At 39.3% G+C, this 15,535-nt stretch overlaps 1 protein-coding gene across 1 annotated transcript in view; it reads left to right on the top strand.

The window, feature by feature from the left end:
* Window positions 1-1,486: 1,486 nt before the first annotated feature.
* The window catches only part of LOC115593330 (collagen alpha-1(I) chain), a 116,031-nt gene continuing 101,982 nt past the window's right edge, over window positions 1,487-15,535 (top strand). Inside the window, exon 1 of the mRNA XM_030436848.1 lies at window positions 1,487-1,832. Within this exon, the coding sequence (XP_030292708.1) occupies window positions 1,709-1,832 (124 nt within the window). The 5' untranslated portion in view covers window positions 1,487-1,708. The remainder of the gene's footprint in view (window positions 1,833-15,535) is intronic.

Here is a 15,535-nt window from a genome sequence, read left to right on the forward strand (position 1 = left end):
TCCTCCTGCTCTTCACATCCAGTTCTACTCACCAGAATCAACTCCCATGTCGTCAGATCTCCAGGATCTTTCTTCCTCCATCACCATCACCAGTGTCTAGACTCCATCGGGGGTTTCCGATTCTACGCACAGCTTCATCCCCTCCCCAAAATATTACCTCATCACGATGGAGTCTAACCGCCAAACTTTCTCATTCTTTTTGTACAACACATGGCAATAAATCTTCATGTTCACTCAAAAAATACAAGTCTCTCCTGATTGAATTCAACAACATGACCGTTGCAGCTTACTAGTGACGGTGAGTGTTTGTACACTCACGTTAGATTAAGGCAACAAAATAACTACGTCAGGTTGAGGAAAACATTCTGGTTTGGCTTAAAAACAAGCACATAACTAATGTGACTCATATGTGACATACATAACTTTAGTTACGTAGCGTGGATGATGTAACTATGTTAGTAAGTTAAAATAACTCACCATTGACTTCCGCTTTCACGCTGGAAACAAACGACTGTCTCCTGGGTGATCCTCTGTCCCCGACGTCCTGTCTGACAATTAAAGAGGCTATAATCAGTATTTTGTATATTAAAAACAAATGGGTTATATGCTTACCTTCATGAAAATAGGGCCCACCCATGATGAAAAATCCACAGAATCATTATCCGACTCCCAGCTCCCCCTAGATTTACAAAGCTTTTTTGTAGGAATTATTTCGCTGTCTGAGTGAATGAATGAATGAATGAATGAATGGAGTAGTTTTAAGAGAAAAAGCTCCAAAGCCAGCTGTACATTACACGAAAATGAATGATGAACTGATGAACATAGTGGAGTATTTATCAGCTAAAGAGTCAGAGGGTGAATATTGGACTTACATTTAGCCTCTTGGACACACAAACACAACTCTAAATAAATGACTTATATGAAACAACTACTTCGACATATTGCTCTGTGTCTGATGAATGCATACATAGGCAGCTGATTGCTAACAAGACCACCATATCATGTGATCAGTGTTGTGTTCACAGCTTGTTGACACTTCATCTAAGTGTATTAAAACCGTAATCTGAGACTGTAGTCATGTAATCTGTGCAAACATGACCAGTATGCACTAAGGTTGATGTTAATATTTAACTTGTGTTGTGAATTTGAGGCTTCATGAGGAATTTTGGTTCATGTGGAACCAATCAGCAGAACAATTAAGATTGTGTGACTCCACACTGGTCATTAAGCTCCGGCATGTTTTCTCATGCTGCAGAACAATCAGACTGGAGTGATGAAAGGTCCGAATATCCTCTAGAGATCAAGAAAACGGATCAGTCTTTCTAATGAAACTCAAGAATTTGCTTGTAAGCTGCAGACAGACGTTCAAACAAAATGGGCGGAGGTCGTGAAGGGTTTTAATTGGTCCACATTAGAAGAAAGGGGCGGGGTCTCTGTTGGCTGGGCTGGCGCCTCAGTGATGTGATGCAGCCCCAGGAGGAGAGAGGCTGCGGCAGTCTGTGGAGGAGGAGGGGGAGGAGAGGTGAAGAGGATGAGCAGTTAGACTTTATCTCAGTCAAAGTTCAAGAAGAAGTGCCGTTCAACTATGATCCTCACTTTGACTTTGAACTAATGAGAACCACACTAGACTTCTGGTTTCATTGGGGACACACGGTGGCTGTATTGTTTGTCTTTCAACATTAATTAGAAAAGTGATTAACCCGGGAAGATGTTCCGCCGGTTGTTAAAATGGACACTTTGCCTCCTCGGGCTCGTAACGACGAGCTCCACCTCACCTGACGATGCTACAGCGGATTTTGGAGGCGAGTCCGGCTCCGGGATGCTGTACACAGGTAAGACTGGTGTAACACCTGTGAAACCTGAGGTCAATCATCAGTTCAGAATAAATGTGCTGCTGCCTTTCAGGACTGAGTTTTTTTTTTTTAAAAGTGCGTCACATTAGAAAGCGTTTTCTGTCTTGCTAATGTCAATTCACTCTAAAGCTTTGTAAGTTGAAGTTTGTTATTGAATTCATTTGAGTGAACATTTATCACAAACATTTTAACACCAACAGACTTAAACTGGCCCACCGACTTTGCTTTGAAGTAAAATGACTGGCACACCAAATAAGTTCTAGCTTTTGTAATCCCCATTAGCTCGCCAACGTCTGAAGTTGTTAGCTGTGTTAGCCAACATCTATAAGTCCATGGCCAACACTTTATTCGGTTTTTTGGGGTCTGTTGCTATGTAAACCAGATTCTGTGGTTTATAATAAAGAGTACTAATATCTCTTGCAAGCTTAAACAAAGAAATATCCAGGAAAATGTACTGCAATGTAATTTAGTCAGTCTACACAACATAACCATATTGTATCGTTATCGTGATATGTTGTTATCAATGTTATTATTTTTGTTAGATTTAGTTTGTCTTGTAAAAATCCTATTGTGGTAATGTCTTTTGGAAGTACCAGGAGTTGGCCCGGTAATATTGTCGCAGTATAGATATCGGGGAATGTGGTAAACTGATACATCATTTTGTCCCCCAGTCCCAGCATTTATGAAGTTCTTTTGAGGAGATTACAAAATATTAAAATAAATATTGTGTATCATGATATAGCCCAAAAATATCACAACATTATTTTAAGGCCATTTGCCTGGCCCTAGGTCACAATATATTAAAGTCAGATTTGATCAGCTGGGGCTCATTACATCGTTTGTTCAGTGCCATTAGTGTCCAGAACGAACTCCAAACTCCACCTCTCATCAGCCGTCCTTCAGCAGCCTCAATCCAGCTTTGGACCTCTTAATATTTTCCCCTCATCACGCCGCCTGCTATGAACGTGAACACAACACACTTGTAGACTGAGTGGATAAGTTTGTTTGGCAAACTGTGAAGACTAAATTCAAACCACACTGACACAATAAGACTGTTTTCCCTACAGGCCAATTGCTTTTGATGGTATTTTCTTCAATTACTTTAACAGCTTCTCAAAGAGAAAAACATACTAATTAAGAACTGTTTTTAGAGCACATTTGTCACTCAAATTTACAGCCTGCTGATGTTAATTCAGCATCAAGAAGTCTCCTTATAAATTTGAAGCCCTTAAAACTAAAATCTCAGGTTTTAACATTAATGTACTGTTCACGCTGTTATATGACTCACTGAATTTGCAGTGATTGAAAGCCATAATGTATATTATTGTTGCTGTCTTTCCTCAGAATATATTACTTAAGGACTGCCATTGTCAGGGCTGCCAAATCCATTAAGTTTGAGCCAAGATCTTTGTAATCTCTAGTAGTAAATTAAAATCTAGGCCAAAGGTTCTGACGTCTACAGAGGACCACACACACTTTGATCGATAAGATTTCACTCACATGCCCCAAAAGAGATGTTTGGTCTTGCTGGATACACCATGTTTACAAAATGTAAAATTTGCATTAACAAGTGTGAGAACTGAAGCCAAAAGTCATCTTCCATTATTTAATCACATGGAATGCTTTTATTTTGCCAGGCAGACTTTTTTAATCACAACATGTTTGTCCATAACCAGCACTGTTGTCTCACCAGTGTTGTCAGCGTCTGGATCTCCTTTGATTTATCAGGACTGTTGAGGCAGTGACAACAGTGCACATGCTGTCTGTACACATGCTGTCTTTACGTTTCTGAGCTGTACTGGAGTTGTTTAAACCAACCATAACTTGTTGAAATCGGCCCGAGATCGAACCACACAGCAGACCCAAACAAAGACGTCAGAGAGCAGAGGATCAGGAGAGAGTTTGGATTAGACTGGTGAGGTGACAGACGAATCCTTCAACACATTGACTGAACTCAGCTTGTTCAATGTTTTCATTGTGTCTGAGTAGCGTTTAGACAGTAGAGCTTTAAAGCCTTGTGTTAACTTTTACTGGTTATCACTGAATGAACCAATGGTTATGTAATACCGCTGTCATAATCCGATTCCGTTTACAGTTGTTGTCGTTGTTGTTAGGTTTCCTTAGTTAAATCTGGCCTAGTTCGGCATGGCTGAGCTCATTTGGGAATTGTGATTTCTGCAGAAACAACGAATTAACACTGGTGCGTGAGACAGCGCCACAAGTGATTGTGATTGTGTTTATCCCAGGCCAACTTTATATTGTGGAAAGCAATGTGGTGCTGCATTGCTCAGGTTTGGGGAATATTCAGGGTTAATCTATATACAGTTGTTGGATTTTTTGTGTTTTGTATAAAATCATCAAAAGGTAAATACAAACACAACAACCACAACAACAACGTTTATTGGCACCAATTTGACTAAAAGATAAACATTATCCCAGTTATCTGATTATTGTGGTCATGTAAACGTTCTCATTGTAGCAAATGTCCTGACGAGGGCTGCAATTATCACTTAAATTATCGACTAATCTGCCATTTTTTTCACGTTTAATGAATTTGTTGTTTCATTTAGTCTATAAAATGCTGTGGATGTAATAAAAACTGGATAGAGCATCAGAGGCAGTCCCCTGCACCTTTGAATGAAAACTATATAGATGTTCCTCATAACTTCAGCATTGCGGGGCCCATAGAGCTGACACACCAAAGACTTTCATCAGCTGAGCTTGCTTACTTCCAGTTTAGCCCTTATCTCATATGAATGGGGCTAAAAATATTTAATGGAGCTGTTCTTTATGACTTTCCAAATGTTATCATACTGAATGGATCAAATTCTGGTATTGAAAGGTTTTACAATAGTTTCTTTAACAATGTATGGTAAAAAGCATCTTTGGGCCACTGTGCATCATTTGATGTTGCAATTTCATGGTGTAGCTACTATTCCAGATTGCCTTTAAAACGTGGCTTGTAAAATGTCAGAGGATTGTGACAAAAACTCATCGCAATTTCCCAGAGCCCAAAGTGACATCCTCAAACTGCTACTTTTGCCCAACCAACTGCCCAAAACCCAAATAATCCCGTTACCAAGAAAGTGTCAAGGAAAAGCAGCAAATCCTTACATAACAGAAGCAGGAACTAGCAGCTTTTTGACATGTTTGCCTGAAGATTACTGAAACGATTAACTGATTATGAGAATAGTTGGAAATGTATTTTCTTTCGATCTTCTGTTTGATAAGTCGAGTAATTACAAGGTTTCCTCTACATGTAATTGATTGTGGCGCACCGTCACGGCAAAATAAAAGCCGCCACACCGTCAGAATAATGTTGTTGTTTTTTTTAACCTTGTTTTTATGTTGTTTTATGTTTATATTATTGTATTATTGTATGAAATGTGATTTTGGCACAAAACATGGTGTTTTTCGTGAAATGTGACGCTACGCTGCAAATAGCCTACCCTTATTTTGAAAAACCAACACCGGAGTCACCACCTGCCTGTCTAGCTGCGGCGCGCGAAAGACGAAGAGAGTAGAGACAAAAGTCCGACGTGGAGGGAGAGAAAAGGGTGAAAGAAAGGTACCTGAGCTAGGTTATATATTTCTATATATATACAGTTTTGTTCAAACCAGTGAAAACGACCCTAATGTATAGATGGATTAGGCTACAGAAAAAAATCCTGATAAATGTGTTATTGATTGGTTAAAACAGGATACGCATTATTTCTATCATTATTTCAGATTCTTATTTTTATTTTATTTTTGTACCGTTGACACTTGTTAATGAAAGATTACTTTAGGCCTAATAAAGCATGTCGAGTCTTTGTTTATACAGTAGAGAGAGATATTATTTTGTTGTAGATACATTTTTAGCCGTAAAACGTAATTTTCTATTGATAGAGGAAACCTGTTACGTTTCAGATACACGTTTTGAACAGCACGACATAACGTTAGCTTAGGTAATGCCCAGGTAATTTTCTGCCATGACTCTTTTCTGGTTACATTTTCAGATGAGTATATTAAACTATTTTCAAAAGAAGAGAAAGGTTCCAGAGGAAGAGAGTCAGGTAACCTTACATAAAGGAGAGGCTCAATGTTCTTGACTTATTGTCGTGATGTTATTCCCTCAAGTCAATAGAAATGATAATGATGTGTACCATGATAAGTGTAATAGTTAAATATTCCTAACATTACCTGTGTGGTATTGGTGATGTGAACAAATTTAACACTTCCCAATATTATATTAGATAAGAGCACAGGTAGAAGTAGTGCAGGAGGTGAGTGGAGGAGAGAAAAGAGGAGAGGCAGAGAAGGAGGTTGAGGTATTCAGTATAGATTAGTTTAGTTATTTAACTTATCTCTTTAATTTGTTGTTGTTGTGTTTGTTGTTTTGGCCTAGTGATGATGCAAGATCCTATTTTCAATTATTATTTTCAAGTCATGTACTGGAAACCCTATAGTAAATAATGTATTTAGAAAAACATTCAGTTTGAAATAGTCATAATTTCACATTTCAAAATTCATGTATTTGTATGTATTCTGAATTATTGCAGCTTTAATCCTGACATGACATCGAAACAATCAAATTGCGTGATACAAAGGTCTGTAGAATGTATTCTTGAGATTTTTGACCCCTCCAATTGGTTCATAGAGCCGTGCGATTAGCTGTCTACTTCATATTTAAAGTTTAGGAAATAGTTCTCAAGTTGGTAAGACCAACCAGTTTTGGCTCCAAGATTAACATCATGGGACTGTAATGCATTCTGTAAATGTAGTTTTCTGTCAGTGCCAAACTTAGGAAGTAAACTGGAAAATACCTAAATTATATGTATTATCCAGGTCTATCACAGTAATAGTTTGAAAAACAATAGCTGAAAGCATCTTTTCAATAGTTGTATGGAACAGGTTTAAGATAACTATATGCATTCATACACACACACACACACACATATATATATATATATATATAAATATGTGCGACAAGGAGATCCAACTACTATCCTCCTTTGTTGCCCAACAGTCTCTCACCTTCATATTTGGACCATCTGTGACTGCAATGAATCACAATACAGTACATGAAGCATTCCTTTTCACTCAGGTTTGATGAAGTGCATTAATTTACACTGTGACATTTGACCTAAAATTCCTCTGCAGGTAATTTTTCCTTTCTGCTGTCATTATTTTCTGTCAAACCAGCTCTTATTTGACTTTGAAGTCTGAGAAGCAAATTCATAAAGAATGAATTGCACATCATCTGCACTGTCTCAAGAAGGTCTGATTCACAAAAGATATTGCACCCGTGTAAACCCTCTGGGGAACAATAGGGGGGTATCTTCATCACAGTCATCATCTTCTTCTTTGTCTTTCCCTTCTACTTCTAATGATATTACAGCATAAACACACAAAGCTTTGCAGCCAAGTGCAATTTGCCCTTGTTTTTCATCATTTTCCCAAGTGACCATATATAACCACACTCTGAACTGACATTCAAACAGTTAGGGAGGCTTTTCACCCTTTTGTGGGTGCTTTGACAATTTACACCTTTTGGATTTTTATTTGGGAAGTTTTAGTGGCTGCAAAAGCTGCACAGTATTTTTGTGAATTCGCTCCTGAATATTGAGTGCAGTATGCACCATTCCGCCTGGAACTGAAAAGAAAACTCCTTTACAATCCATCTGCAATGAATGATTTTGGGTGCATTTGCCTGTCTGTAGCTCTGTGCTATTTTAACTTTAGCTTCAGGTGTTTCTGTCATTTTCAATCCATCCTTTTATCCATCCATCCTTCAAGTCAGACATATCTAGCTGTGATATGTGACCCCCATATGTCAGTGATAGCTTGCTGTAACCTGTGACCCAATGAGATGAGTATCGCTAGAGCACAGTATGCAGAACAGCTGTTGAGAAGAGTCTTGTGATGTTTGAAAGTGGTTTGCCTGTGTCTGATTGTCTCCATCCCTCTCAGTATCACCCATACACTAACCAATCTGCTGCCTCAGCACTAAGGAACTCTCCTCAGAAGTGGAAATTGCTGACAAACCTCTTGACCTTCTGTCTGAGTGGCTCAGTGGATTCTTTTCATGTTTCTCATGCACTTGGGAATTTGGGAAGGCATCATTTCACATATAGGTAGCTTTAAACCTTTATTTTTTGCAGTCAATCAAATAAACAGTGGATGACACAAATGTGCTTTAGATTGTCCCACTTAATAAAATGTATGCCTTCCCATCAGTGGATTCTAAACAGTCTGTATACCTCTGAAACTATCAGATGGATTGCCATGACCTTTGAGTGGAACACAAGATGATTATTTCTGAGTGAATTCATTTGGGATCTCGACTAAACTGTTATACAACTTAGTTGAAAAGGTGATTGACAGAAAATTATCAGCAGCAGTTTTGTTTTTAAAATGGCATTTTTTTGTCAAAGGAAAGCTCTTGTTCGATGACTCAGTCACTGATTAAGAATTTTTATGGGAGGACTGGATACAATCAAGTAATGCAAAATATAAATGGAAGACTAATCAATAACACAATGAATTGTTAGTTGTAGCCCTAAACCTGAACTTAACTCCACCAGTCATCACTTGCATTCATGGTCTCAAGAGGATGAATCCTAACATTTTCTAGTGATGCTTAGACTTTTCCTCTAGGGTCAACATTGCTATAGCTGCTAATCAACAGTTAGTTGATTAATCAATTACTTGATCAAAAGAAAATTATTTCATTATAAATGAAGAGTGTTTTGGTTTTGTTGGTTTGACACTAAAAGCAATTTTAAGATGTCATTTTGGTTCTGAGAAATTGTGTAGACTAATCACAATTTCTGACACTGTATGGATTAAACAGTGTATCGATTAATCGTGAGAATAATCATAACGGACAGTGTTGGGAAAGTTCACTTTCTACATGAACTAGTTCAAAGTTCAGTTCACACATTTTAAAACGAGTTAGTTCAGTTCATAGTTTATAATTAAACATTTTGAACTAAGTTCACAGTTCCAAAAATGAACTAGTTCATAGTTCTTTTTTTTATATATATGTTGCTGCGAGCTATTATTTTTCTAAATTATTGCCACAGCCCATATAGAACCACAGACAGCTATTTATCAGTTTTAACACTGAAACTGCAGGTCTCCGACAATATACTGCAAAACCAGGTTGTCTAGCTGCGGCTGGGAGATAAAGACAGCGGAGCCGCTACTGTACGCCGTTAATGCGATTTGGGTGGTAGAGGATCTGTTTTGGCTGCCTTGTGTTTTGATTTTTTATTTACTCGCACATACCTTGAAAGGCTGGCCTTGTGCTTTAGTTCAATGTGCCGTTTCAGGCTTGCTGTTGACGTTGTTGATGCATGGAGTTGCTTCTTGCCCAGTGGGCAAAGTTTACACAAAAGGGTCAGATTTTTCCCACCTGGATCATTACTGACCGTCTCATTAAATTGTTTTAAGTAATCAAACAAAGATGCCGTATTAATGGTGGCGGCAGAGTCTGAGGTAGTGCTGCTGCCTATATTTGTTTTTGCCTCCATGCTTCACATGTTGATGACGTATGCTGTGGTGCGACTCTGTGGTGGCTGGTGTTGCCAGTGTTATGTCTGTTCAGGACGATTTAATCTGTGTTCGTTTGGTAATGCCTAACTGCATGTTTGGTATGCATCGTTTTGATCGAAAGTAAAGCGAGTTGCACAAACCTCTTGTCCAGCATCCTTTTTTATACACAAAAGCCAGACTGGGTGTTTTTCCGCTACATATTAAGGCCTGTTTACTGTGTGTTTTAGCCGGTTTTCACCTGGAAGGCTCGATGGAAATCTGGCACTGTCTTGAACGAAGTTAAACTGTAAGAATGCGCCGTTCACAAACGCCAGAATGAACTTGTTCACAATAACGTTCATCAGGCAGAAATACAGTACGTTCAGTTCACGTTTGCCCAAAATATGAACGAGTTCATGAACGATCGTTCATTGAACGCGTTCATGCACACCACTGATAACGGATAGTGATAACATACACCTTATTAATGTTAGCTTCACTCTAATGAGCAGTTTTTGTTTTTGTAATCCAACACTTTTGAATTGAATGGAATAGAAATTGCAGCTTTTGAAGTTTAAAGATTAGATGTTCAGTCATGTCTTTTTCTTTTTTGCATCCTGGATGCATTCAGTAATTGGACCTCAAGCTGAATTTTAATCTCTTTATCAAGAAGGTGTTTCCTTATCTACAAATGTGATAATCAGATTAGGATGTAACACTATGTTAGAGTTTTCAAAAAGTCTGGCAGCCACACGACTGTTTTTCTCTTACTCTCTCTGCATAGAGAACTGTCTTCATTCAGTTCATTCCGGTGCTCTTTGCAACACTTACGTCACATCACAAAGCATTCGAGTCAAGCCAGATCAAAGCATAGCACTGGCCGACCATGTCACTGACACACTAATGCTCTTCCATCAGACTGAGCTCATGATGTCATTGCCAATATAATGCCAGATCTATAAGCAGGCGTCTGCATCCAATGAAACGTGATCTTGGTCCTGAGTGCTTGGTGAGCCCTGATCTGGAGCCCATTAGCCAGCTTTAACCAGGCAGAGGCCCACATGCTGTGGCGTGCGTGGTGTAAAATTCCCTCGAATATACAAAGGGTCATCGGTCTGGTTCTGGGTGTGGAGTGGGTTACAGCTTGTGGTTAGCTTTGTGTGAACAAAAGCGGGTGGAGAGGGCTAGGTGCAAACCACATGTTGGACCAGAACCTCCTTCCTCGTCTGTAATCTCTTCTCAAGCCAACTGGAACCAGATGGTAGATCGAGTGGGTTGATAGTGTTTAGACGAAGCTCCTCAGATGTTTGGTGTTAAAGATGAATTCAAGAAAGGGCTTTTTATGATTGTTTTTTTTTTTTACATTTACAACGTTACCTCAGTGACCACTTTGTAGTGTTGTTTCTCAGTATGTCGCCCATCATTCAGTCACCACAAAGAGCCTGCAGACACACAGACAAAGATTTATGTGGAAAAGTGCAATTTAATGATCTGGTATTCTGTCCTAAGCTATGTTGTTTGTGGTTCAGCTTCAACTAAAGTGTTGACACACACAGTTTTGTCATTTCTATGTGTAGCACTTGTACATTTTTTGTAGCTTGCAGACGATAAACACCTGCCTTGTGCTGTTTGTCTGCGTCTGCTGTCTTGGGATAGTTCCTGCTTAACCTGCAAGTAGTAATGTTTCGTTTTTATAGCTTGTTTGCATATGACGTCATATCATTCTGTTGCTGTAGTGCAAACTACAGATTATTATTGTATTATTATTATTTCATTTTATTTATATAGCGCTTTTCAATGACCCAAAGATGGAGGGCAGATAGTGATTTATATACATGTAGCGATAGACAGGGTTCCTTATTTATACATAGGAAGCCCTTGGGAAATTTGTGTTCAGTATAATGCCTACATAATGTTATTTGGTATATTGTTAGTTTAAAGATATGGATCCCATTAATGTAAGGCTCGATTTACCACAGTAGCATGGTATTTTCAATAATGGTGCTAATACATTTCACACAGTTTTTAATATTTTATGTTAATGGTAAAGATACAGTTTTGTTTAAGGGCATTGTGTTTTTCTAGTTGTGTTCTCATTTTGGTTTATCACACATTTGGGATGTTACTTTGTCATGTATTCCTTCTTTGGTTTGAGTAGAAAACATTTGTTGCTGCCTTCATACAATGGTTATGAGCAGAGGACTCAGTAACAGAAATTGGCATGAGTCTGGCTGAGTGTCTTCAATCTTGGCATGCGTGCAGACCTAAATCTGGTGCACATTGGTGTCTAATAGCAGAGCTTGACTTTATTTGGCAGCCATTTGCCCAGTGGGACACATTTAAACTATCATATTATTGTAATTCATCATTAAAAAAAAGTTTCCTGGTGGAGCCAGGAGGCCAGTTTTAACTGCTGCAGCTGTGACATGTGTAACTGCCTTAATACGCTTGTGTTCCACAAAATATATGCCAGGTGATGCAATGTTGTTTCATACCAGTGCGAGAGACACACAGTGCACACACACACATTTAATACCCGTCTTTGCCACAAACTCTAGTGTTTTACCTCATAGTACAGGAACTTTTACCTGCCACATAAAAATTAAGCACATTTTTAAAAAAAGTTCAGTTAATTGTCAAAGACTAATTGCAAACCTGGGCTCTCACATGCCGAGAAACACACAAACTGTTCTGTTGACCATCTGCTTTTTCATTGACCTGTGTGTGACATCAACAGGGTGCACTGCATGGTAAAATAAACAGTGCAGTACTCTGGCTTTCCCAATAATGTATAACATGCCAGTCATGCACCTCTTTAGTCACCTTCAAAGGTGAACAACTGGTTAAATGGAGAAAATATATTGAACTTGCATTTTAATTTTTTATGTGTGAAATGAAGTTACATCTAAGATAGTTTTGATCAGAGTGGAATAATTTTCGCACTGTGACTGCTGCTGTGACACACTACAGGGTTTCCCCTAGAAAACTTGCTAAGCCCGGTGGTAGGTTGGAAGGGCGGCCCACCGGCGGCGAAGCATGTTGTTGTTGTGACAGGGGCCTGACATATGCCAGCAACTGACTGATGGCAGTGTCCTATAGATAACAGATTCATGACATAGTAGAGTTTAGAGTGGTGCAGGGGTGCACCGATCTGATATTAAGATCGGATATCGGCCCTGATATTGACAAAACAGCTGGATCGGGGATCGGAAAAATGAACAGATCCACGGCCGATCCAGTTTTTGTTTTCGCCGTCCCAGCACATCCTACGTTATTCGTCAGCGTCAGTGTGTCGCATGCTGGAAGAGCACTAGTTGTTGTTTGACCAACTTTTTATTAGTTTATTCTCAGGTTCAGCTGCTATGTTTTATTTTGTATTCCTGTTTGCAGGACGTTGCACTTACTCACGTCACATTTCTCCGCTGATTAGCTGTTAGCCCCGCCATCAGTTGTTAGCCTCACCGATCAGCTGTTAGCCTAGCAACGCTAACTTTCAACCCGACGTACTCCGCTCCGTTGGTCATCCCTCCACCACAACCTCAGGGTTATTCACCGCCGGGCTGCTTTGTTGCTCTCCTCTGCTGCTGTGGTCTCCCCGGCTCGCAGCGATGTTTGATGGTCACTACTCCGCCGTTGCTGGCTGGGTCTTCAGGTGTTCAGCACAGGAGCACCTGGACCTCTGTGTCACTTCACCCCAGTCTTCATCACCTTATACCACATCGCATGGTATAAGGTGGACGGTATACAGTTTATTATTAATTCAACAACGGTATCGGATCGGTATTGGGTGTCGACAGATCGACAATCGACAAAACTTACCATAATTGGTCAGGTACAGCCATCCACTGTACAAACTAATTTTGATTAAATCTGCTGGTTCTATGTTTCCCATCACGGCACGGAGAAGGCTGCTCTACCACTGCAGCGGATGGCGAGCTTACATCCATGCTACATCCATGCTAGCTGCCTCAGCGACCCGTGGCTCAGCCAATGTCGCGCTGCTGCGCACCTGGTCAACAGGTGAACCAGTGGGTTCAACGTCTCTGCCTTTGTTTGACAGACTTTGGAAGAAAAAGTCCAGCGTTGTTGACTTTTTCTTTGTGACATCCCGTTATATTCAATCACAAGTAGCTTAGTTAGTGTGTAGTGACAGTAGCAGTGGATTGTGGGGCATAAGGTGATGAAAAGACACCTGACCTCAGACCCGCCATGTGTTCATGTGTTGACCATAATTTCCCAGTCTGGGATCATTAAAGTAATTCTATCTATCTATCGATCTATCTATCGATCTATCTATCTATATAAGATGTCGCCATTTACATAAATAAACAATGCTTAGCCTGGCGGTGGGAAATTTAAGCCTGGCAGGCCACCTTGCCCTAGCCATGCAAGCTAGCTCTCCAGCTCGCTGTTGTGTTGATGTGTGATGTAACAGGTCCTGACTCCTGGCAGATGAAAAAGGTCCTGGAACGTAGCCAGACATGCCATGGCCTTGCAGATATGTAGCCTTTGTTTGCACTAATTCATTTTGATGATCTGTTTAGGAACCGATAAGCGGAACAAACATTTTTCTTCTTGTTTTTTTATACATTGGTACCCAGTACTTGGCATTAAGTACCCGGTTCTAATTTGGAACCGAGTTTTGGTTCCCAACCATAATGACTCAACAAAATATAGTATCTGTGGTTTTAGCCTTCAGTGTTGTACTTTAATGTTTACCAGAAAAGTATAAAAATGTCACAGTAAGTAAGGAAAAAACATGCTGAACTTGGGATTTCTTCAACTCACCTTCATTTCATCTCCTTTGTGAATGAAAGCCTTTGTACAAGGTCCTTGCTAGGCCTGTCACGATAATCAATAAATAAATTAATTGTATGATAAATAAAAATGAGCTCGATGAATTTTTGGGCCTTGATCATTTCCATTAGCATGCTTGTTTGTATTCCTCGTGTCTCTCACGTGAACTCTCTTGTCAGTCACTCTTTGTCTCTGTTTGGGGAGAGCATGAGAGCCCCGTGAGGAGTAGCAAGCCAGAGGTATCGTAGTTGAGATTTGACGGAATAAAAACATAGAGAGAATTGGTTTCAAAGCCGAACGTGACAGCTGCAGTGTGGGAGCACTTTGGATTCAAACCGAATGACCTTGGTGAGCCATTGTCCTTTGTCTTCTTTTTATTTTAATGACCACAGGTCATAAACCAATGGTCTGTGTGCTCCGATCTACGGTCTTGATGTAAGCTGCTGCCATGATCAACCAAAACCAGTCGTAACACGGACTTACAAACAGCTTTTCAAAATAAAATGGACCTTTTCAAAATAAAAATGAACAGGTACAGAAACACTTGAAGAAATTATTTAGACCCACAAATGATAATAAAATAATTGAAGTGACAAAAGTCTTGACAACTTAACCTGGACGAGCCGGTATATCGCATTTGTTGTAAAACAGTAGCAACTAAAAGTGGCAATACAACAACAATCTGCAACTAAAGCATAATCATCGGATGCAGTTTCGACAAATGCTGCAAACATTTGACAGGCAGTACAAACTGCCTGGGAGAACATACATGTCACAAACTGCAATTCTACAACTGTACAGCGTGAAAGACGACATACTAAATGGTTAGGGATATTGTTTTTGGTTGTGTGTAATTCAAGTGCAATTTTGCTAACAGAGACTGAGAATCCTTTTTATTCATTGTTTGTGGTTGTTTTGTTTATTTGTTTTGGATATTTAAAATATCTTCTTCACATTCCAATTCCAATGTTAAATATTCTTTAGAAATAAAAGTTTATTGATCTTTGAAAGGGTGTATTTGCATTATTATGCCAGGATCATTGTATTAGTTGAAAAATGGTCTCAAAACGACAATATTATCATTAATTGCAATAATTTCTGGGACAATTTATCGTCCAGAAAAATGTGTTATTGTGACAGGCCTAGTCCCTGATAAATGTAATAAACTAAATGGCACAACCTTTTGGTCATGGAAGTTGAATAATGATATTTTTTTTACATTTACTGTTAGGAAGCCTACCTCATCCAACATGGCCTCCTAAAGAAATGAACTGTTAAACCTGCTTGATGAAATAAATGGGTTGGTAGGTTAAATGAACAGTGAGATTGGTTGAAATTAATGGCCCTCGACATGTTCGTAAACGTCC

This window comes from Sparus aurata, chromosome 12 (assembly GCF_900880675.1).
Source record: "Sparus aurata chromosome 12, fSpaAur1.1, whole genome shotgun sequence".
Classification (NCBI taxonomy): domain Eukaryota; kingdom Metazoa; phylum Chordata; class Actinopteri; order Spariformes; family Sparidae; genus Sparus; species Sparus aurata.